Source organism: Schistocerca piceifrons, chromosome 8, assembly GCF_021461385.2.
Source record: "Schistocerca piceifrons isolate TAMUIC-IGC-003096 chromosome 8, iqSchPice1.1, whole genome shotgun sequence".
Taxonomy (NCBI): Eukaryota; Metazoa; Arthropoda; class Insecta; order Orthoptera; family Acrididae; genus Schistocerca; species Schistocerca piceifrons.
The window spans coordinates 251507448-251533813 of record NC_060145.1 but is presented as its reverse complement, the minus strand read 5'-3'; the positions used below and the strand labels follow the sequence as shown (position 1 = coordinate 251533813).

The 26366-nt window shown below is 39.0% G+C and overlaps 1 protein-coding gene across 1 annotated transcript in view; it reads right to left on the bottom strand.

Moving 5' to 3' along the window:
* The window catches only part of LOC124712535, a 49856-nt gene extending 26734 nt beyond the window's left edge, over positions 1 to 23122 (bottom strand). Inside the window, exons 1-9 of the mRNA XM_047242845.1 lie at positions 22914 to 23122; positions 22606 to 22822; positions 22357 to 22529; positions 22090 to 22184; positions 20865 to 21041; positions 12319 to 12544; positions 8995 to 9291; positions 6976 to 7093; positions 4250 to 6699 (exon numbers count right to left, since the gene is read on the bottom strand). Coding sequence (XP_047098801.1) covers positions 4250 to 6699; positions 6976 to 7093; positions 8995 to 9291; positions 12319 to 12544; positions 20865 to 21041; positions 22090 to 22184; positions 22357 to 22529; positions 22606 to 22822; positions 22914 to 22999 — 3839 coding nt within the window. The 5' untranslated portion in view covers positions 23000 to 23122. The remainder of the gene's footprint in view (positions 1 to 4249; positions 6700 to 6975; positions 7094 to 8994; positions 9292 to 12318; positions 12545 to 20864; positions 21042 to 22089; positions 22185 to 22356; positions 22530 to 22605; positions 22823 to 22913) is intronic.
* Positions 23123 to 26366: the final 3244 nt, after the last annotated feature.

Below are 26366 nucleotides of genomic sequence, written 5' to 3'. Positions count from 1 at the left end.
TGCAGCAGACTGTTTGGAATGCCTCAGCACCTCAATTAAATAAGAGTGCCTACACAAGGCAAAAGTCCTAGCTTATGTCGAGATGCCATAGTTTTTTAATCTATCATGGAGATTCATTACAGGAAAAACTAATGTTGAGCGAAAAATCCATTCTGAAAAAGAACTCTGTAGCTAACAGTAAGCCATTCTCTGTCATGTACATAGGGTGCTAGACCAAAAATATAGGCATGTGTGGAGTTTAAAAAGTAGGAGGGTCACAGGGACAGCTTAGAACAGGGGCGGGCAAACGTTGCACGCGGCTCGTGAGCGCACAGCGCTGCATGTGTGCTGCTCGCGTGCAATCGTCGAATGGGGCAGTGGCGACAGCCGGCAGGTTGCGGCAGTGTAGTACAAGGCTAAGCCGCGGACGTTGATGTGAAGCGACCACTACGTAGTGAACGTTGTATTTCAAGAACCGGAAAATGCAGAGTGAATCAAGGGAATGGAGACGTGGAGATTTGCTATCTTTTAAAAAGTAATGGCAGAATAATTTTTTCTTTGTGCAAAGACGTGAAAATTCAAAATGTTTAATATGTGGCAGTATTCTCGCTGGTCAGCGGAAGTTTAGTATTGAAGGCCATTATAATAAATTTCACAAGGACGAGTACAATTTATTGTCGGATTCTGAGCGGATGGGGAAATTGACTGAGCTTAAGAAGAGCGACCTGACAATATTAGATGCATCTGTCCTATTTGCCGTTATCACGAGAGATCTGCGACTTTCTCTTGTCATGTCTCTCATCTAACTGATTTAACATTTTATGGAGCACTGTTTTCAATTTTTCAGGACAACAACAATAATAGCCCAGCGGTACTTGCAAGCTATAAAATTGCACTTAATATAGTGAGAGCTGGAAAACCATTTGCTGAATTAATAAGCCTCGGTTAAGAGCAAACATAAGTGAAGAAAATTTACGTAACTGTTTGCGTTTGTCTGTATGCAGAAATTTTGTTCCAGATATTAAACGTATTGTAAACTCAACCTGTGATAATTAAATAAAACGTGTCGTAGTTAATAGGTACTCTTTCAAACCATGATTTATTTCAAGCACTCCTGCTAACCTTATTCCATCATTCAATAAAGCAAGCTAGAAAAACAAAACACATTACAGAGGAAGGAGTGGACAGAAGGTATGGTGGGGAGGGGAGGTAAGCGGGTGGCCAGCTTGCCCCTATGTGCACGCGCAACACCTGTTAACTGCACGTGTGCAAGTGCACCGCACACGTGCAGGATTCCTGCCCGCCCCTGGCTTAGAAGAATGTCAAAAGAGTGCTGTGTGCTTGGATAGTTCAGGCTGTAAGAAAACTGTCTGAAAATGGTAATGGTACAAAGCTGACATAAAATATTTATTTGTGAAGTATTTTGCACTGGATATCACCATCAGGTAAAGGTCTTCACATACTGCTAACTACTAGTACCTATCATGTCATTGGAAACATCAGCATATTAACACAGAATGTAGGCTTTTATGAAGGAGTAAGCAGCAAAGCATAGTGCAACAGATAGTCAATATTGTCGTGTTATGGATGACATGAGTGTTTTAGAGCGCACTATTCGTTCATTGTGTTCTGTTAATCACATAATGAAGGAGAATCTTCAAGGATGCGGAACAAATCAAGACAAATATTAACAAAATAAAGCAGCTATTAAAAATAATTCTGTAGCTTGTATTAACAATAAAATATTATTAGACAGCTACCTATACTACTATTTTTGCTTAATATAGTAAAATTACCAGGAAAGACATTCATCTGGAGAAAAAAGGGAGTTATTCCCTCTAATACTTGCTAGCTGCTATTTATTCACTGCTAGCTTAAAATGTACAGGACTGTACCAAGATTTAATTTGTATTTTCCATAAAATGACAGTCACTAATGACCTGCTTGTATAACTTCACATGCACTGCACTAGCTTGCGAGAGAGGAAGTCAAGTCAGACTCGCATCAAAGCTACGTACCAGGTTAACATCCCCTTGGATTGTCATACTCGACAGACTGACAGTGGTCTTTAGACATTTTTTCACACTCATTTAGGTAAATGGTGCTCTGGTTTCTGAGTTCTGCCCCATACAATATGATAGACAAACAGCTACAATACAATAACCCACACAACGCAGTTCACACAATTCACAGACAGATAGATGATGCACGTGACTTCCCTTCAGTGGTGAAAGGAAGGGCATCCAGCCACACAATTAAAATTAAGTTGATTTGTTAAATAAAGATAACAATGGTACCAGCATGATGAGATAAATGCAAGGAAAAGGAGACATAACAGAACCATAGTGACTGTTTACTATAAGTAACACAATTCACAGATAAAATCAGATATGAGTTATCCAGTTGTGGTTCGATTTAACATCTTATTCATCTTCAGATAGCTTTAATCTTCAGTTGTTCCATATCATAAACTGCCCAGAAATGTCACCTTGTAAAAGCATTTAAAACTTGATTCTACAGCTGAACATAGAGTATGGTCAGCAGCTATCTCTGTATGGATGTAAGATTAGGAGAATAAGGGCATCTCAAGACCAAATTTTTGAACTTACTTCCAGATTGATATATTGTATTTAACTGTGACTGTCAATAATGTTGCAATACTTTAACATTTACTACAGAATGACAGCCACTTGAAATTCCATGTGTAATGGCCTGATTGGCTAACTGCAATGCTAATTACCTAGGAAATGGCACAACAAATGGATTTTTTTCCTTAATAATTATTTCGCAGCACAACTTACCCCGCAAACTCTTACAAGCATTTCATACCTTGTGTGTGTGTGTGTGTGTGGTTTTGCCTTTTTTATTTGATTTTTCCTTTTTCTATTTGATTGTTTTTGCCATTTCTTTCTTTGATTTTAATAGTTAGTTAGTTTCTGTTTCTTTATCTTTTTATTTGTTATTTTTTGTAGCTTTTCTCTGCACACACTTCCTGGGTAAGTGCTGCCTCCTTTAATTCTGAGTGGAATTAACTTATAGCAGTTTCAAAGGCTTACTTTTTAATTGTTGTACATATTTAGTGATGTTATTTATTTGTGGGTGGGATTTATGGTTTGCAATGCAACCCTATGAAGGTCAACTGGAAATGGCTATCCAATGAGGAATGGAACAGTGGCTTGGATTGTATTGTTCAGTAAATCTATACATAACCGCACACTACATCAGTAGAGCAAGGATAAGTTGAGATTTTGGGTCTGACAGGAGGCTAGGGTAGTCTGTGCAGATGTGATGACCGTGTCCGGATGGTGTAATGATCAGCACATCTGCCGGGTAAGCAGGAGACTCTGGTTTGAATCCCAGTCTGGCACAAATTTTCAACTTTCCCCATTGATTTAAATCAATGCCCAGTGGCAGTTAATGTCTTTAATTCCATTGTGTCTTGGCATATTTTTCAACTGTTTTTAGAGTCTGCTGAATTTCAGGTTTTTGTGTCCCTCAATTCCTGAGGAAGCTGCATTATTTTGTTGGTTTTTATTTTGGTAATGTTTTGTGTTGATAGTGATGTCATTCACTGGTTGTTTCTAGAGGCTCATATTGCTACCATGTTTATGGTGTCACCTGTCAATTAGCACAGTGTCCTATTGTTTACAAATCCTGGCACTACCACACTGCAATGTAAAAACAACTACTATATACTTTTCTCTTCTTTTGCATTTACCTCATATAATGAAATAAATCCCTGTGCAAGATATACACTACTGTTAAACTGCATACAGAAATATACTAACTATTTCCAACATAAGACATGAAGGAAGATTATATGTCTAGCAAGTTGGGGTGATTGTATGGGGCAGCATGTGTGAATGTGTGTGTGTGTGTGGGGGGGGGGGATGAGGAGGGGATTAATGTTCAATATCCTGTTGACAATGAGATGATAAGAGATTGGAGCCAAGCTCAGATATGACAAGGATGGAGGAGGAAATAGTCTTCCAAGCATTTATCATAATCAATTTAGGGAAACCACAGAAAAGCTAAATTTTGACAGATGAGTAGAGATCTGAAGCCAGTCGTCACAAACATAATTTTGGATATAGCAAAAATTTCCATTTTATTCCTTTGATTACCACTGTGCAAGTACGTTCTACACACGGAAGTATCTTTTCAAGCACTGTAAATTAATCTTGCACAAATGGCAATCTTGAGGCAATGAGCATGTGATCCTTGATAGACACAAATAGTAGAAAGAATGAAATATACAGCTCCTGCTTACCTTGGAAATGGGAGTTCAAGAAATGTTTTATTTTCAAACGGGTCCAGGTTGTGTTGACAATTTTCATCATCTTTAACACTTGAAGCCATATTTCCAGTAGGTGTAACTACATCTTCATCAGAGAGGGCACTGTACTCATCAAAGAGAGCATTTCCTTCCCTACTAGTGTCTGTATCTACATATGTAGGTCTAGAGTCAACTGTTCGGTACTTAGATGGAGTGTCACTGTCACACGTTTCACTATGTTTGCATTCACACAGTGAACACTTCAAACTAACGTTCACACTTGTTACCTTGTCACTTCCACACTGCCTACTATGTGCATCTTCAGACAATGATTTAAGGTTTTCAAAGTTCTCCCTTGCTCCATTAATTTCATCTTCTTCTGGAGTTTTCTCCTGACCTGTCCCATCCACATAATTATTCAACACACTCTCACATCTTTCAAAATTGAACCTGACACTGTGATAGTTTTTTAAGTAACGCTCATTATGATGCACATACTCACTGTGTCTCCTGCATATAGATGACTGTTTGCTTGATGGGTTCTTACACAAGGGAAAAGAAAGTGACTGAGATCGAGTAACAGGTTTACTAGGCCTTATCACAGTCTTGCATCTGCTCTCCCTGCAGTCACCTTCATCCTCCAATTCAATATAGGATGAATGCACCATAACTATTCGCCCCTCACAATTGCTGTCTATCAGGCTCACCCTATCTGGGTCCCAATTCCTCTGACTGTCATCAGCACCACAATCAGTTTTCACACTTGGTATGACAAAAGGACTGTCATTGCAAGACAATGATTTACGACTAGTTTTACATTCACTTTCACAGCCCAAAATGCTATTACTACATAGAAATCTATTACCTATTTTGCAAATTTCAGAATTGCATAAACTTTTCCACTGACTGTCCAAGTAACCATGCTTTTTACTACGTTCTTGCTCAACTAGCTGTGTAAAACCTGTACAACTGCATGAATCCCTACATAGAATATTACTTTTACTGTTAGGGCAATTAGTTGGAAATTTATCACAATCTGTAGACTTTATATTACCATTACTATCTACAGCACTCACAACTGGTTTGTCCACTTCCTGATGACTTAAACTTAAATGTGAAGTCCGTGTTTCTCCATGATTATTGTTTTTAAGTCCCACTAGTTCTTCATTGTCTCCCAGGACAAATATAACATTTTCAGATTTTGTATTAGCACTACCGATATGACTATCAATGCCTGAATCAGGCTCATCAATACAGTCATATGAAGTATTATTAACGTGAGATTCAAATGATACCATGCTGTCAAATTTACCACTTGGTACAGGAGTCTGAGGTGGAAAAACTGATCTACTAGTATCTGCTGCTGACATCTGTCGTTCACAGTTCACTCTTTCCAGAAGCCTGCTCGAGTCATCTGGTTCCGAATATTCCTTCTGGAGATGGTACATAACAGCTTCTGTTGGAATGCGACAGAGACGGTTGACTTTTTCTGAAATCACTTCAGGATGAAGTGCATTGTTATTGACACTATCCTCGAGAACTTCAATTGTTGTTGTAGTGGGACGCAGCTGAGAAGACACTGAAGCAGCACCAGCCAGAGAACTTGTCATCCGGTTGCAAAAGCTGGTGGACCGTTTCATACCACACAAACTCACTGGACTGTGTGTGGAATTTTCTGTCAATGTTCTAGAGCTTTCTGTGCTCAGTGCCCTGTGGAACTGAACATCTGGCTCAGGGTTACTGTCTGATGCAATTACCTGAGAATAAGTAATAACTGGAGCCGGAGAACTATCACTGTCACATTTCTTCACTAGATTGCTGACTTCATGGTTATCCCATTCAGCTCGAGCTGGAGAACACATATTGCCTGCTGTCATCTCACATGAAAATTTTGCTGCACTCTTTAACTTAAACAACTCCCTCGCCACACCTTTCTTTTGAACTGCCTCCTCTGATTCAGCTACTTTTGAATCACTAATATTGTCACCCATTGCAATGTTAACACTTTTCTCACTTAACTGATACTTGGAAACATTAAATGGCGCTGCCAACATATAGTCAGCAGGCTTGTGAAGTGCTTTTGATGGCTTATGTAAGTCATCTACTGTCCCTTTGACATGTAACTCATTTGTAGCTTCTGTGAGAGTTGACACAGAGACTGCACTGGATTTCATGCTGGCAAGTGGCGAACCGTCAAAGACACATTGTGCATCACTGGCACAAATTTCAGATGGTAAGGAGATGTTGCTATGCTTCTCTAGAGCTCCACAGCGTATGAAGTATGTCAGGCAGCTCACTATTTTGCCCACAAGATCAGTCTGCTTGCTGCTTGACGATGTCACTATGGTACGTGCCACTTTAGTTGGTGAAGAAATTGCACCACTGAGGTCCCCAAGTTGAGCCCACAAGGCACTGTATGGGTGTGACCTTGACAGTGAGTTGAGCTGTAGAAATAAGAAAAGTAATAAGCAAAAGTGTGTAACAGTATTTGGAATAACAAGAATAAAACCAATCGCATAAAATGACATGAGGAAATTGGGCTAAAGGGGGGGAGGGAGGATGAAGCTCATGACGGTATTTATAAATTTAAGTAATATAAATTTCATATCAACAATTACTGGCCTAGGTAAGCTCTCTTTTTGAAATGTTTCCAAGGAATGCAAGGGATCAGTTTTACAGATAACAAAGACAACAATGTATGATAAAAAGAAGATATTTACCAACTGAGAAGAGCAACAATTTCTTGAAGCACTTTTACAAGTGTTTTTATCTGGCATTACTGTGGCTACCCAGCCCAAGTGATGTGTCAGAACAGCTGTTATCAAGGTACTCACAAAACTGAAACAAAGAAACCAACAGTGTAAGAAACAAAAGCAGGAATAAAGGTGGATGGGAAAGTTAATGAGGACTCGGGCCACAGACATTAATATGACATACAGTATTTGTTGACCTTTCTTGATCTCTGTCACTCCATCCTCAGGCCACGAGTGGCCTACCAGCTCCTTATTCATTATCAGAAGAGTCAGTAGTGTTTGACCACTGCAGTCTTACCAATACAACAATAAAGATACTGGGTGCGACAATTTAATATCTATTATGTAACTCATGTCAAATTGTCCTGTTTGTTTGTTTGTTTTTAAATGAATGATGAAGTAATTCTAGATCAATTACATGAGTTACCAATGACACCTTGGAAAAGTACAGGTTGATTGCCAGTTACACTTTGTACTGTTGCTCAAAAAGAAATACCAAGCACGTGGTTAGCGCCAACACTGTTTGAGGAACACAGAATTGTAACCTTCCCATCACTCCTCTGCCCACAGTCATCAGTGGAGCTTGCTTCCTCTGATACCATAAAATCTTTCTGCTAGTGATCAGGAAAAGTTAAACAAATAGTAAAGTACATAAATTAACGACAACTTGTAACAAATGACATTAAAAAACATGCAACGCGAAAAGTGTTACAGCAGACATGGTAGCTGAATGAGAATACAATAGGAGGGACAATGGGAACGAAAATGAAATATATCAAACACATAAACACAAAAGGAATCATGGGTTACAGATGAGGCATAACAAAAACAAAACAGGTGTGAAAAGGGGGGGGGGGGGGGAGAGAATGGGTAGGAATGGTATAAAATGCCCATTAAGTGAAGCTTGGTGTGGACAAATAGGTAGTGCCATATCAAAGCTTAGTATAGCTTTTTAAGTGCATACGGCATAGTTGGAAAAGCACTGTCTACAGGAGGAAGATTTAAATTGCAGACCAGTGAACAGCTTCGGCATGCCATGAACATTCATGCTTTTCAACTAACTTGCATCATTTCTATCATACTACTCTTTCAAGTCTCATCCTGTGTCAATTCTACATTTTAAAATCACTTTGTAGCATTCTTTTCTGTGCTAAGAACATGAAAAATACTACTGACGCTCACAGGAATGAGGCATTTTTTTCCAAAATCATGCACAGACCAGACAGTATGTGAGTCTTTTGTATAATAATCAACAGGTCTTGTTCAGGTACAACAAAAATTTGATTTGATTGATCTGAGATTACTGACTGGGTAGCTTCTTTCTTTAGTTTGAGCAACATATTTCAAAACAGAGAATCTTTGGTCAGTACTGTGTATGTACTAATATACTTTCCACTCTCACAAATCACACAATAGTTAAATATAAAGTGTAGATGCACTAAGTTTTGCATTGGATTTAGAAATTTGTGGTAAGTTCCTATGGGACAAACTACTGAGGTCATCACACTACTTAATCTAACTTAAACTAACTTATGCTAAGGACAACGCATACACCCATGCCCGAGGGAGGATTCGAACCTCCGACGGGGGCAGCTGCATGAACCGTGGCAAGATGCCTCACACCGTGTGGCTACCCCGTGCGGCATTTCCATTGGCACTTACATTAATTTATCATGAGGGGAGCAAATACTACTCATGACTGTTTCCCTTACATTTGCTACCTGCTATGCCCCTCTATTCTAAATGATAACTCAGTTATTGTAAATATACCAACAAAAATTATAAACAACTGTTGCTCTTTTTGAAACATATGAGGAACGAATAGTATATATTCTGAATATAATTCGCACAGAAACTGGAATATAAATATCTGAAACCACTTTAGTCAGATTAATGTATTGAAATCTAATCTAGTAAATTATAATTATTACAATCTGATCACTTTCCAGTAACAATGAAAAACCAACAGCAAAAGTTTCCACTTACAAGTTGTTGCTCTTAGTGTCAAGAGCAGCTATCAGGTGACAGAGGTCTTGAAGGAAGCCATAAGCAAGATTAGTATGCAAGTGTGTAGGAGCCATTCCAAGACCCATCCAAAGAGGACATGATGGACGAGGAGCTGAAAAAAGCCCTTCCAGCCACTGGCACAAGTCTTCCCAGGCTTCCATCATAAGATGGACGAACATGTCCTTGCGGAGGTAAGCACGATCAACTGCAAGCTGCAGCCTCTCAATCATTGATTCCAGAATAGCCATGTGCTCAAGCAGAAATGTCTCCATATCCCTAAGTGACATTTCCAGATGCAATGAGATACGAATAACTAAGATAATGAGAAAGTCTGTCTATTAAAAACATAAAAATAATATTATGTAACAAAAATTTCACACTCACAAGAAATACTTGAACTATTAGCCATCATATTGCCAAACTATTACACCTGATGCTATACAATTTATTGTAACATCATCATACCAGTATTACAATTCGTCACAACACACATCCGAAAAGCAGTGGTTTAAAGGCATCAAATTCTAAAAGAAGTGCCATACCTGACATCATATGTAAATCTATCAGCAGGACTTTTCTAGTTCTTGGGGGACCAGCCTACCTGGATGCATTTACAGGTTTAAATTTGTTGCTTTGTTTTGTATTCCAAGAATTTTACACTAAGTACCTTATATTATTATTACAGTTACAGATCACAAAACGTTTATACCGGGTTATTAATTTTGCTCAGTAATGACTATCTTCCAGATCTGAGTAACTGTCTAATAAGATGCTTCACAGAGTCAACAGGTCTGCTAGAATTGTACATGTGGTACATACATTTAATATATAATAAAAACGGATAGATTAAAAATCTACTTACCAAGCAGCAGCAGCAGGTGAACAAATGCACACACAAAAGTGCCAGTGGTTCCTTCTATGGCATAAGATTTGAAGGGGAAGGAAGAGGGTGAAGAAAAAGGACTGGAGAGGTTTACGGACAGGGGTACAGTTCAGAAAAGTCACCCACCACCCCGGACCAGGGGAGACTGAATGAGAAGAAAAGACCACATACTACGAAACTTATTTGGTTTATGCTTAGGAAACTCAAATGTGAATCCCTGGAAGGTGACATTCTTTTTCAGGAACACTACTGAGAAAATATAGAGAACTGACATTTGACGTTAACTGTAGAGTGAGTCTACTGCCACCAATGTACATTTTGCAATCAGAGAAATTAGGGCTCCTAAAGAGGAATACAGATTCATCTTTTCCATCGCTCTACTTGCGACTGGAACAGCAAAGGAAATGACTGGTCATAGCACAGATTACCCTCTGCCACACACCATACAGTGGCTTGTAGAGTACGTTAGTAGATGCAGATCTACTGCTTTGACTGTATCCTTTTTATATACACTGATGCAGCATGATTAGAAAACTGTGTGTACTCAAGTCTGAAGATGGGTCATTATTAACAACCTGGCATAAAATTTCTGTCATTCACAACTAGAAAAAATGTATAAATACATTCCTAGCAGACTGTAGATTTTTGCTGCAATTATATCACAGCTCCTGAAATCAACAGTCTTAGTGAATCTATAATTACAGATTGTACAGTTATTTGCAGTTAACAGGGGGATGAGGGCTGTAAAAATATGAGTGTGGCTGGCCTGCCCAATAATACACCGCTCATGATTTTACGGGCGAGCTTTCCTGATGTTCCCCTTTGTTCCTGTGTATACTCTTATATTTCCCGAGTGACTGTGCTTCTCAGCAGAGAATGTAGCACAGATATTGATTGTAAGATGGTGAAGTTGTGTTGGAGAAATGTGTTTACTTCTTTCTGTGAGTCTTCACAGTGGCATGTTTCAGTCCTAGTGTACTTAGTTGTGACATCATGTTGAGATGTGGTCAGAGCATCATGTTGATATGTGGTCAGAGCTGTTTCCATTATTGTGGGCTATTAGTTGGACTGTTTTTAGTCCCTATAGTGTAAAATGGGATATATTCCATTCTGATGAGCATTGCCCTATAAATGCCATTCTATGTTGTTTGGTGCAACACATTAGGCTGTTGATTGTGATTTGTAATGGGTTTTCTGTGTATTTTACATTTATGTTTACCATTGTATTTACTGATTTTTAAATCCAAGAAATTTATGCCATTATCAGTTTCATGCTCAACAGTAAATTTTATGTTTTGGTACAGTTAATTAAATCTATTGCAAACCGATCAATTTCTTCTACTGTTCTATCAAACAAGATAAATGTAACACAAAACACAGGTACAAGTATTCTTAATGATCAACTACCATTAAGAAACCAAATGTGCCTCCAAAACTTCATACACCTCTTATAATTTGAAGTGATAAAAATAATAATCAACTGACAGAGAGAATATTCTTAATTGGCCATTGCCAGCAACTTTCAAACCTAAATAATTAAATGTATAGCTTTAAAATGATCTGTACTACAAAGACAAATCTTTGCAATAGACCCCGAAATCTGCCTTATCTGTACACCCTTTGGCACATCAAATCAGAAGCCAAAGTAAAGTAAACAAATGTATACACCATCTTGTATTTAGCGCATGGATCAGCATGGTTTGAGAAAGAGAACCAAACCTCTCTATTATAATATGTAAAGGAGAGCTTATCATGAAGTAAGTAAAATGTATATAGCTTATACACAATATAAAACCTTTTATAAACTATTTAATCACAGAAACTTTGTTATGCTCTAGGACACAAATTGGAAAACTTGGCAAGAAATCAACATTATTGTCCGACAATGGGCTCAGGCCCAAAACTAGTAATGGTACAATAAAAACATTTCTAAAAAAAACTTGTGACCGGTTGCAGTATTTCTTACAATGTAATGTATTATAATAGATTTCCACATATAATTCTGCACATAAGACAAGTTGTATGCTTTATTACTAAACATTGTTATGTAAAATAATCATGTTGGCTTCTGAAAAACTCAGTTCATGCACCCTTCATGATTTTTTTCCTGTTTTTTTTCCTTTTTTGTTTTTAAATGGTAGCAAAGGTCACTTTTGATAATACACATCAATTCAAGAGCAATGTAATGCACATCACTATATTAAAATCTTTGTAAGATTTGCAAATGCTTCAAATATGACACAAATCAACTGGTTTCTCAATAAGGATTTGTATACTACAGCTCAAGTCTCAAAGTATTAACTTAAATTGATACTTCAGGACATAAAGGACCTATCATATTTGCCACAAATAACTTTAAATACAGGCACCAGAACCATAAAAAAATACTTTATGACTAGTCTGCTAAATAAGTAACATACTTTTCTTGTCCTGATGAAAGTGCAATGGCCACTGCCAACCCCAGTTTAGTCCGTCGCTGGTTGGTCCCAACAGAGGATGAGGTCTCACTGCTAGAGGAATTTCTCGAACTGAACAGTCCAGAGCTAGCACTGCAGGCCACTTCAAGTGACGTACTAACACTACGAAGCCAACGTCTTCGCAAACTTGCCAAACTCCCTCCAGACACACCATCAACAGAACCAGAACCTTCAAAACAAACAAAAACACATTAAGACATACAATTTAATAGGAAGGAAAATGAAGACTGTGTTCACCTACTGAAATCTCACTACAAACAACTTACACTCAAATTCCAAACACCAACATAGTCTCTGCAGTTACACAAAATAAAAGACTGATGTAAGATATAAAAATAGTTTTGATCTCTTTTTTAGCTGTCCCAAAGCACAACGAAAAAGACATTTCAGCACAACAAATGGAGAGAAATACAAACAGTTTACAATTATACATTTACGGATTTAGACACAAAGCTAATATGTTCAAATTCTTAGAAGTTAATAACTGAATAATACTACAAGGAGGGCATTTAAACTTTAAAATTAGAACTCTTAATTAAAACAGAAAAATTTAGCCAGAGATCAGCATCTATGACGTTAGCCTGCTTTATTTCTTTGTTGATAATCCTCGGTGTAGACATACTAAGTTGTGATACTGGCTGAAAAATGGGGGGATGGAAGTTAATATTGACTAATATAAATGATGTAGCCGACAGGTGCACAATTGCATTTCATAATTCTTTACTTTTACTGTTCACGACACCCCCAATATTACACAGTTATATGGCCAGTTAACTATTGTTTAACTTTCGATAAGCCTCATTAATAGTATGCAAGCACACATCAACATACTGCTACAATAGCTTACTGTTGATCACCTATGAGCAGTAAAAACCTAACCACACATTTCACAGTCTTTCAAATAAATTGAACAGACACTGTCATTGCTTTAACACACAGCCTAGTGGTGGAACACTTATTTCATGGTTAAGCTGATGCATTGTTGTTGTTATAAGCAACACAGGTTTCTTGTTTGAAACTTGGCAGTAGACCGACCATCTCGGGACCAAAAATCAGGCCCTTATAAATCAGTACAATAATAGGCACTGAAACTAAACACCGTTTGATGTTTAATTTACAGAAATTACAATTAAAACTTAACTCATTAAATTAACTGAATACACCGAAAAATTCAGTCTTTTTAACAGTTTCTTCTACTACAATGGTTAAGCCATATTATTTGTTTTAATCATGAAATATAGTTATGCAAACACTACTTTTGACGTAACTGGAAATTACCTTGGAATTAAGTAAGGGCTGGCTTTGCTAACACGTTTTCGAATAGAGCCAAATAAATACTTTAAGATTACTAGTACTACTTCTTCCAAATGTTTAATATAATTTATTTGTTTGTAAGCCAACAATAGAAAAAAAAATGGCTCTGAGCACTATGGGACTTAACATCTGTGGTCATCAGTCCCCTAGAACTTAGAACTACTTAAACCTAACTAACCTAAGGACATCACACACATCCATGCCCGAGGCAGGATTCGCACCTGCGACCGCAGCAGTCGCGCGGCTCCGGACTGAGCGCCTAGAACCGCTAGACCACCGCGGCCGGCGCCAACAATAGAATTCAAGTTACAAAACAATTACCGATCTCATCTTATAATGAAAGATAATAACCAGGAATAGCCAAAATAAATTAGAAAATCAATTACAGATATGAAACTAAGCACAAAACTAGATCTGGTATTCTATTCTTTAAAATTGAGGACTAATCTTTCTCTTATATGAAAATGTAGATTATACTAATGTATGTTAATGATAATTAGTCAGAAATGAAAAAAAATTAATTTTAAGGTGACATTTGGCAAAACAAGAGGGAAAATAAAAATATCCCAGCTTGCTTCATCACACATCAGTTGAACAAAGCCAGTTGACGGCAGAGGGAGTAGCATTAATAAAAATCACGGAATGATCCTAGGTACTTTCTCAGAGGGCAGTCTCTGACAATAAGCTGAACAGATTGTTCTTGCGCAGGCTGGAGAGTCCCACAGTCCCAACATGTGCATCACAGCACTGAACCTGGCGTGACTGGTTCTCATCCTATTCAATCATGTCCACTCCTCTTCACGTCAAATCCTGGTAGAATGACAGTGAATCTTTAACGCCTTGATGTTTTATTGTTGCAACATTCCATCTCCTGTACCACTCTTCTTTAAGGGATCAAACTTCTTGTTTTCTCCATTATGCCACAGTGGAGTGCATGTTATAAAGTGGTCTGGAGGAAAGTCACTTAAGACTGTAAGAACTGAAAGGTATTGGAGTCAGTTGGGGTGATGCGGCTTCCTCCATTCTCCGTCAGTTGCTTCTTGGCATCACAATTCAGGTGGTGGAATGTCATTGATGGTGTGCAGCCAACAGATCAGTGTGGATTTTAGTGTACACAGAATAATTCTTGTTGATTCATTCAGATGGTTGTCTAGTTTCCTTGTATGAACACTGTGTTGCTCTACTGGGGCACAGTATTTAGTTACTGGGTATACTAGTGTCAAAGCTGCAACCCGGAGAGTGGAAACTTCAGCACCCTCGGTTGTGCTAGCCAATGTCTTTATTATTTTATTTTGAGTCTTTAGCTAGTGTTTTCCAGGTGTTTTTTTGTATGTTAACGAACAATCAAGTCTGACACCAAGGTATTTAGGCTGGAAATTGTACCTAATCCTTTGGTGACAAAAATTCACACTGAGCTTTCGGTTTGTGATTCTGCTGTTTAAGTGGAATGAGCAGACTTCTGTCTTGGCTGCATCTGGTTGGAGTCTCCATGCTTTGTAATACATGTTGAGATTTTCAGGTATGTAAACTTAATATTTAGTATTTAGTAATATTTAGTAAAATCTACTGAATGTGCCAGCTCTTAGTATCCCTTTCCAGCAGTAATTAGGCACGAGATCTGCCTGTTATCCTGATGGTCAACTTTACTTACAAAAAAGTTTTAACAAATATCTTTCTAACCCCTACGATTTTTGCTGTTCATTTACTCAGTACCCTGGATGAAGTCCATTAAGCAAGTACAACTAAACACCAGAAACTACCTATATGGCTTGTATAAATGCTTTGTGGTTTGGGGTGCTCCGGACACTGTGAGAGGGCTGTACAAGCAATGATCACACGCACGGCACAGCGGACACACCAGGAACCACGGTGTTGGCCGTTGAATGGCGCTAGCTGCGCAGCATTTGTGCACCGCCGCCGTCAGTGTCAGCCAGTTTGCCGTGGCATACGGAGCTCCATCGCAGTCTTAACACTGGTAGCATGCCGCGACAGCGTGGACGTGAACCGTATGTGCAGTTGACGGACTTTGAGCGAGGGCGTATAGTGGGCATGCGGGAGGCCGGGTGGACGTACCGCCGAATTGCTCAACACGTGGGGCGTGAGGTCTCCACAGTACATCGATGTTGTCGCCAGTGGTCGGCGGAAGGTGCACGTGCCCGTCGACCGGACCGCAGCGACGCACGGATGCACGCCAAGACCGTAGGATCCTACGCAGTGCCACAGGGGACCGCACCGCCACTTCCCAGCAAATTAGGGACACTGTTGCTCCTGGGGTATCGGCGAGGACCATTCGCAACCGTCTCCATGGAGCTGGGCTACGGTCCCGCACACCGTTAGGCCGTCTTCCGCTCACGCCCCAACATCGTGCAGCCCGCCTCCAGTGGTGTCGCGACAGGCGTGAATGGAGGGACGAATGGAGACGTGTCGTCTTCAGCGATGAGAGTCGCTTCTGCCTTGGTGCCAATGATGGTCGTATGCGTGTTTGGCGCCGTGCAGGTGAGCGCCACAATCAGGACTGCATACAACCGACTCACACAGGGCCAACACCCGGCATCAAGGTGTGGGGAGCGATCTCCTACACTGGCCGTACACCACTGGTGATCGTCGAGGGGACACTGAATAGTGCACGGTACATCCAAACCGTCATCGAACCCATCGTTCTACCATTCCTAGACCGGCAAGGGAACTTGCTGTTCCAACAGGACAATGCACGTCCGCATGTATCGTGCCACCCAACGTGCTCTAGAAGGTGTAAGTCAACTACCCTGGCCAGCAAGATCTCCGGATCTGTCCCCCATTGAGCATGTTTGGGACTGGATGAAGCGTCGTCTCACGCGGTCTGCACGTCCAGCACGAACGCTGGTCCAACTGAGGCGCCAGGTGGAAATGGCATGGCAAGCCGTTCCACAGGACTACATCCAGCATCTCTACGATCGTCTCCATGGGAGAATAGCAGCCTGCATTGCTGCGAAAGGTGGATATACACTGTACTAGTGCGGACATTGTGCATGCTCTGTTGCCTGCGTCTATGTGCCTGTGGTTCTGTCAGTGTGATCATGTGATGTATCTGACCCCAGGAATGTGTCAATAAAGTTTCCCCTTCCTGGGACAATGAATTCACGGTGTTCTTATTTCAATTTCCTATATATATATATATATATATATATATATATATATATATATATATATATATATATATATATATATATATATATATATATATATAATGGAAGGAAACATTCGTGGGAAAAATTATATATAAAAACAAAGATGAGGTGACTTACCGAACAAAAGCGCTGGCAGGTCGATAGACACACAAACAAACACAAACACACACACAAAATTCAAGCTTTCGCAACAAACTGTTGCCTCATCAGGAAAGAGGGAAGGAGAGGGGAAGACAAAAGGAAGTGGGTTTTAAGGGAGAGGGTAAGGAGTCATTCCAATCCCGGGAGCGGAAAGACTTACCTTAGGGGGAAAAAAGGACAGGTATACACTCGCACACACGCACATATCCATCCACACATACAGACACAAGCAGACACATTGGTCTTTAAATATGTCTGCTTGTGTCTGTATGTGTGGATGGATATGTGCGTGTGTGCGAGTGTATACCTGTCCTTTTTTCCCCCTAAGGTAAGTCTTTCCGCTCCCGGGATTGGAATGACTCCTTACCCTCTCCCTTAAAACCCACTTCCTTTCGTCTTCCCCTCTCCTTCCCTCTTTCCTGATGAGGCAACAGTTTGTTGCGAAAGCTTGAATTTTGTGTGTATGTTTGTGTGTCTATCGACCTGCCAGCGCTTTTGTTCGGTAAGTCACCTCATCTTTGTTTTTATATATATATATATATATATATATATATATATATATATATATATATATATATATATATATATATAAACACACACACAAAATTCAAGCTTTCGCAACAAACTGTTGCCTCATCAGGAAAGAGGGAAGGAGAGGGAAAGACGAAAGGATGTGGGTTTTAAGGGAGAGGGTAAGGAGTCATTCCAATCCCGGGAGCGGAAAGACTTACCTTAGGGGGAAAAAAAGGACGGGTATACACTCGCACACACACACATATCCATCCACACATATACAGATACAAGCAATGAACAAAGAAAAGCTGAATGCATAAGAATGTTTTCTTGAGGTAATATGCAGAGAAGTGGATGAAAATATGTGAAACAGAAGAACTGATATAGCCTATAGACCAGCAATGAATTTTTTTTATAAATACAAAACAATGAACTTTGATACAGTAAAAGGCAAAGAGTAGGGAGAAATCTGTTTGGTGAAGAATACACTGAGCAACTATATGATGAAACACCTTTGTTGGAGGATGTAACAGGAAAACAAGAGGAAGCAGATGAAGACATCAAAGGAGATGATATTCCGTAAGAATAATTTGAAAAATCTTTTGAAGATCTAAGGGGCAACAAAGCAATGGGTATCAATGACATTCCTGCAGAACTGACCGAGAATGTTGGTGACAAAAAATGATGCTGCTGAAACTGATTAGATCCATCTATTAGCACAGGAGTGATAACAACGGACTTCCAGAAATAAGTCACAGTACCAGTACCAAAGAAGGAGCTATCAACAAAATTTAAACAGCTCTGAACCTAAGGACCAATACTGCATGCAACAAAAATTCTCACAAAGTTAATTAAGAGGGGAATTGAAGAAAAGGAGCAAGATATGCAGAGTGAATTCAGGATAGGATTAGGAACAAGAGGACTGACTGACACAGAGGCTTCTTATCAAAAAGCAAATACAGAAAAATAAACCAACTTATATTGCCTTCGTAGACATGGAAAAGGCATCTGATAATGTTATCTGGCAAGGGATGTTCAGAGTGCTGAAGAAAGCAGGTCTCAAATACAAAGACATGCAGCTGATGCACAGCTTCTATGAGAACGAATTGGTTGTGATGGTAAATTTTCGCCAGGAACAAGAAGCAAAAATTAGAAGCAGCTTGGGACAAGGGTGCTATTTCTCCTCTTATATTTAATGCTTACATCCAAGTTCATGAAATTTCTGAGGTGGGGATTAAAATTAATGCACAGAAATACAAAAGAAGATCTAAAGAAGGTCCTCAGCGCAATGTAAAGAATTTTCTGTAATTAGTATGGTATTAGAATAAATAAGCAAAACCCAGAAGTAATGATATGCAGTGCTGATTCCTCCAAAAAATGGCTCTGAGCACTATGGGACTTAACATCTGAGGTCATCACTCCCCTGGAACTTAGAACTACTTAAATCTAACTAATCTAAGGACATCACACACATCCATGCCCGAGGCAGGATTCGAACCTGCGACCTTAGCGGTCGCGCGGTTCCAGACTGTAGCACCACTCCAGCCGGCTGATTCCTCCACTCTTACTTCCCAGTAGGTATTATGATTTATTCAAAATAAACTGCAGCTTTGGCTGTATGAATAACAGACAGTACAGTGATTTTCACTTAGATAACACTTTCATTAGCACTATATATAAAGCTGTACACTCTCTTGTAAATTAAATTTTTCAAAGGTTTCAACTAAAAATTTTTCAAAAGTTTCAACTAAAAATGAAAAACACTGGTGACACACACACCTTTTTTAGAACTTACTTTATGATGTTTCAAAAAGCCAGTTTCGCAACATAGCTATAATGACGTATTCATCAGGTGGTATTAATATCAAGCATTCTTAAGTTATGTGTGGATAGAACATCACTGCTCTATGTCAACTGTGATCTTCACTTACGAAAAAAAGAAATGGGGAAAATTAGGGTTTAATATCTCATCTTCACCTGGTTGTTAGAGAATGATCTCCCCCACAGCAATCAGGAAGGATTTGAAACACACCAATTTTGCAGAACCCAATTTAAGATTTTCTTGTATGACATCCTGAAAGCCACAGATCAAAGTAGTTAGGTGGCTTACAATATTTCTTGACTTCTGAAAAGCATTTGACTCAGTATCAAAACCTATGCTTAATATTGAAAGTACTATCCCATGAGGTATCAAATTTGTGGTTTGACTGAGGATTTCTTTGTTGGGAAAAAATAGCATGTTATCTTGTTTAGTGAATCATCAACAAAAGTAGAAGAAACTTCAGGTGCACCCCAGCAAAATGTGTGGAGAGCATTGCTGTTTATGCTATATATTAATGACCTGGAAGAAAATATTAATAGCAGCCTCACTTTTTTTTGCTGATGATGCAGTTATCTATAATGCCGTATCATCAGAAAAAAGATGCATAAAATCTGATCAGAACTTGATGATATTTCAAAGTGGTGCAAACACTGGCAACTAACTTCACAGATACAGAAATGCAAAATTGTACACTTCACAAAACGTGGAAAAATAGCATCCTATGATTACAACGTAAACGAGTCAACTGGAATCGGGCAACTTTTACAAATAACTAGGTGCAACATTTTAAAAATATTTGAAATGGAACAATCACACAGAGACAGTTGTAGCTAAAGTCTAGAAAAATGCAGTCTACAAAGGAGACTGCTTACAAATCAATTATTTTCCCATCCTAGAATACTGCTCAAGTGTGTGGGAGCTCTACCAGGTAGGACTAACAGGGCATACTGAATGTATACAAGGAACGGCAGCACATACGACCACAGCTTAAACAACTCACGGGTGAGTGCCATGAAAATGCTGAGAAATCTGAATCTGTAGGTTCTCAAAGACAGATCCCAATTCTACCAGGAAAGACTACTTACAAGTTTCAAGAAGCAGTACTGAGTGAAGACTCTAGAGATATTCTCCCTCACCCTATATATCACTCCCACAGGGGCTGCAAAGACAACATTAGAATAATTACATGATACATAGGGCCATTTAAGCAGTTATTCTTCCCATGTTCCATACCTTAATGAATGAGAGGAAACCATATGTGCTACAGTGCTAAGTCATCACTGCTATGAATTTCACAACTGAGTGCATATGTAAATGTAGAAATCAGCTCTGCCCTCCACTACATGCCTTAATCATTTTTTAAAAAAGTGCAGAAAAACCTAAATCTGAACAGTTGTGCAGGAGCTTGAACTTTGCTTCTCTTAAATGCTAATACAGTGCATTAATGTGCCACTTCTCTCAGTTTTACTTATGAACACTTTTTTTTCTTTGAGTATAATGAACAAATTTCATAAGAATTCTACTTTACTTACTGTTACGGGAAGCAATGCTTCCTGTATAGCTTGGCCAATATCCAACTGAACTAACACTGCTTGGCGACTGAAGAGACGCATCTCCACAGAAACCGCTATCAGCTTCAAGGCTGCTGTACTGCGCTTTTGTGTGCAGATCTGCATATGGCACATCCAGTGGTCCACTTCCAGGCTTCCCTAAGAATGAGAATGAAAACTACAATGCCACAAAAATGTAGTAATGGCAGATTTTAGCTCGCAACACTTTAACAAACAGTGTTACAGTTTAACATCCCATCAACGTAGATGTCATTGTCTATGGAATATGTAGTTTCCCGAGTGTCACACCAGGGCCACAACAACAGAGTTACTTTGGTTGGGAACAACGATTTATACTTTTTCAGTTTTTATATGGGTATTCTCTCTATTTCAAGCACATTTCCTGTGTTCATCCTTTTACTGTCATAAAACTACAACATTAGTAACTATCTACCTAGTTTCTGCTGACTTTACATATATTTCTGACAAGATATACTACAATAACAAATATCTGTACCATTAACAACTATCAATCAATTTTGGAGAGCTTTCATATGCTCCAGTAAAAGAAATAAAATTGTAGATTGAAGAGCTTATTTAACTAATTTTAGAAAGCAGCAGTGTTAGGACAAAAAAAAACAAAGATTCTAAATGGAAATATCACAACACAAAAACTTTAAAAGCAATAGCTCATGGAATAAGCAATAAGATGATGGAAAAAAATGCTCCAACAATAAAACTACATAACAATTAATTAATAAACATAAATATTAATAAATGACAAAACAGGAAAAAATGTTATAGGAGACTGTGGGATTTATAACCTAAGACAAAAAGCTCTAACCAGTGTTCAGTCATTGTTCTTAAGAGTAAACATTTTTTTCTAGGTCACACTGGAAAACCACAACAATTTTTCCTCCTACATGCCATGGAACATTTCTTTTACATTTTTGGCAACACTGCACAATTCATCACTATCTGATGACTTCAATCAGCAACAAATAGTGAAGAGCAATATATGTTCAGCATGTTTAATCATCTATAAACCTGTTAAAATGTTATCAAATACATGTGGCGAAAGTGTTTCAGACTCTTTTAATTCTATATTACAACTGAAAACAGGGAGTGGATAGATAGAAGTTTTTTCCGTTTTGATTTTATAGTGGTTCATTGGTTTTGGACGAACATGACAGTAACTGTAGCTTACCAGCAATTAAATCAGAGCTGCTAGACAGCAGGCCCAGAGTGCCATCACTCACTGAACTAATCGAGCTACTGTACGAGTCTTCCAGGCTGTGGTCACTGTAACAAATCATACGAATAAGCCATATAGTATAATTTTCAGTAAATAATGTGTGCAATACGTGTGATACAGAATACAAGTAAGAAACACTGAAGAAAAACTTATCACTTCGTGTAACACGCGCACTAAGATGTAAATCTAAATATAAGAACCATATTTTAACATAAGTACCTGATCTTCTTCGTACGGTGGCCTGCTCCTGGTGATTGAAACACTTTAGTGCACATAAGCCTATCAGGGGACTTTAACGCGTGAACTTTAAATGCTGTACCCTTGAACGACATCGCAACTGATCCAAATATCATTTCACCCATTACAGTTACATCTTGATTTGGACGCAAATACTGAAATGAAATCATCCAGTTACAAAAAACGGAAAAAATATTAGATACCTTTACAAAAATGAAATCGTGTTCATACCTGATAGCCAAATCCATTTGTAATTTCCACAAATGCTTCATTCTTTTTCTTTTTATCAGATTTTTGTTTTGATCCAAACTTCGTTTTAACCTGTTGTGTTTCAATGGCAATTTTCTGAACTGTTTCAGAATCGAACAACAACTTACGTCCTCTCCAGTCACACTCTCTGAAGAGGATGACACGGACTTGATCCTTACTAAAGGTAAATGGTTTCCAGCTGTTAAAAAGGAAATTAAACTTTTTTACAACGCAGAGTAAAAATCAAAATTATGATAAATTTTAACAATATGTTTCAATATGGGACCTACCTTACTGATTCATTTTTGCCAAACGAAACATAACCTTGTTTCTGATTTTTCTTCCTAGACGAGAAAATTTTGTTTAGTAAAGCCATTTCAAAATACAATTACACTCATTTCATCGCTCTTGTGTAGCACATCTTCATGGAACCTTATTTCAGCGCAGTGCAAACCAGTGCTATATTTACGTGCGCACCAGACTGTAAATAAACGTCACGTGTGCTGCCTTCACGAGTCAGTCATATGATTATTTGGTCACCTGCTGGCAAAACATCCGGTTAGTGTGGCAAACCTGCCGACGTAAAATACAGTGAGTGGCTGCCTTAATTGCTATCGGAAGATCAAAGTACTTTAGTTTCAAGGATTGGTATATGTGGCACACTTCCCGTGGACCCGCTAAATGGCCAACAGCTCGAAATATTGCGACTTCATGCTTTGCGAAAAATGACGTCCATTTCTGACGTAGGTAGGCGGGGTCAGGCATGGCTATCGTGCAGAGGCAAACATGCGACAGTGCACAGAAGCGTGTAGGAGCTAACGCATCATGGAATCGCGTAGGCTGTTGACAGTAGGTTCCGGCGTGCTCAAACAACAGTTACGAGGAAACAGACATATTCTTACCGGCGGAAGTGCAATCTGCATTATATGGCGCTACACAGTCTGCATACAGTAAACAATTTTTGCAGTGGAGTTTAAGAACAGTAGAACTGTAAATGTATTCCGAAACAATCCGTAATTCTTGAATTTTCTTTCGTTTTTGAAACATATATTTAGGCACTTGGCATTTTTTTTTTTTTTTATATATAATCGTGGACACATGTAGCCATAACAATTGCTTTTACAATTGTTAGAGGTGACCTAGTGTCATAATGATTGTTATGAACGTTCATTTTATAATTATTACCCATGCAGCACATGAACGCATTATCTTTTCTTTCTGCGTATAAATTAAAGGAGTTTTTACAGTAGACATGAAGGATATGTCGTTCATGAGAAGGCGAAGCATGTATGATCAATTGAAGTATTTTGTTTAGTCATGCTGTCATTCATTCATTGATTCATTCATTCATTCGTTATGTAGCGTAGGACCCACGTTCAACGAGAACTCGTAAGGGGTGTGCAGCAAGTCACATTAACAGAGGTGTTGTACAGCAACCTATTTCTCTGTTAACAATTGCTTGTAATTAAGTTGGCAAGACAATGGGAATGTTGGACATCACATTTGATCAAATAGATTACAGTTTCAAAAGTGGCTTTCTTCGGGGCAATAAGAATCTGTGTCTTCCTGAACAACTGATTGCTGGAAACAATTCCGTAAGAGTAAATTCTGTGTATAATATGCACGAAGGAACTGCAGCATTGTGTACGTGTTTCTTTCACGATTGTGATGTACGTGTTTGGAAGAAATAATTTAAGTTTTCACTGCATGTCTGTTCCGAGGAACATTCCATATCTGTAACAGGTCCTCATATTGCGTCACGATATTTGTCACAAGTTTTTCGCCACGCCGTATCAAAATGATGTGATCGTAATTCCTAGTATGCTATAGAGCACATAGTGTTCAGATGTACAGCGTGTAAACAAAAGTTTACAACGGGCTGTGGCTAAGGTGACTTTTGTAGGCCAATTTGAGCTTTTTTCCCCAAGTTTATTAGAGCCTAAGAGTCCTATCAAATTGTTCGTATCTACTTCTCCTGAGCCACTGCGGTAGGTATACTGTAAACAGTTACCTTTTACACCCTGTATGGAGATTTTGGCTTCGGAGACTGGTCTAGAGATGTGTTATTGCGCCAACAAAAAGGTTTAGAACATTATAATAACAAGAACCAGCCACAAATGTTCAAATAAAGCAGAGCCATAAATGACTGTTCATTACTTTTCATTTGAGGTCTTTGTATATCAGTAGAGAGTATTTAATTGTTGCCTCATAGTGTTTTCTCTCTGTGCTTTCCACGAGTTGAAGACACTACATCGAATCTAAGAGCCCTTTTCAGAATACTGGCTATAGAACGTTGGGCCTATGAAACGTTGGTACTGCCTCCCAGGAGATACTGGAGTGGAAACTGGGGTATTTCAGATCTTTGGCGGGATGTACGCGGTGTTGAATGTGGGGCTATGTGACAGGTTAATGCTGGGTGTCGGACTTGAGAGATCATTTACTGACCCAAAGCTTCAGCAGACCACATGTTTCTCCCTATACTTTCCGTAGTTTACACACACTAATCTACATTACTATAAGACTAATATTCTTAGGGCAACGGTCGTCAAACTTTTTTGCTTAAGAGTCAATATTGACATTGTAGGGCGACACCTCTAGCCGCATACGAAAGGGCTGTGGAGGGGGGGGGGGGGGGGTGAGAGCGCATTACACCAAATATATTTAAACGGAGAAGAAAATAATATAGTGAAACTACAAGCATTTTCTCCTTTTGAAGGCTTACATTGCGACTAACATTCTGTACCGAAGCGGGTGCCATCGCAAATTACTCATGTTTGTTTTCGTTTTCCGGGCACATTTTCTAACAATATTCACACCCCAGAACCAAAAAGAACTCCAAGTGGCTGCAGCCGATCGCTTTCAGTCGGACTTTTGTATTAGGCCAAATATAACAGAAGAGGCCGTTTTGAATAATATCACTTAATTGTCACAACGGAGGGGTATCTGTTGAGAGGCCAGACAAACATGTGGTTCCTGAAGACGGGCAGCAGCCTTTTCAGTAGTTGCAGGGGCAACAGTCTGGATGATTGACTGATCTGGCCTTGTAACATTAACCAAAACGGCCTTGCTGTGCTGGTACTGCGAACGGCTGAAAGCAAGGGGAAACTACAGCCGTAATTTCTCCCGAGGACATGCAGCTTTACTGTATGATTAAATGATGATGGCGTCCTCTTGGGTAAAATATTCCGGAGGTAAAATAGTCCCCCATTCGGATCTCCGGGCGGGGACTACTCAAGAGGACGTCGTTATCAGGAGAAAGAAAACTGGCATTCTACGGATCGGAGCGTGGAATGTCAGATCCCTTAATCGGGCAGGTAGGTTAGAAAATTTAAAAAGGGAAATGGATAGGTTAAAGTTAGATATAGTAGGAATTAGTGAAGTTCGGTGGCAGGAGGAACAAGACTTTTGGTCAGGTGATTACAGGGTTATAAATACAAAATCATATAGGGGTAATGCAGGAGTAGGTTTAATAATGAATAAAAAAATAGGAGTGCGGGTTAGCTACTACAAACAGCATAGTGAACGCATTATTGTGGCCAAGATAGACACAAAGCCCATGCCTACTACAGTAGTACAAGTTTATATGCCAACTAGCTCTGCAGATGATGAAGAAATTGATGAAATGTATGACGAGATAAAAGAAATTATTCAGGTAGTGAAGGGAGACGAAAATTTAATAGTCATGGGTGACTGGAATTCGTCAGTAGGGAAAGGGAGAGACGGAAACATAGTAGGTGAATATG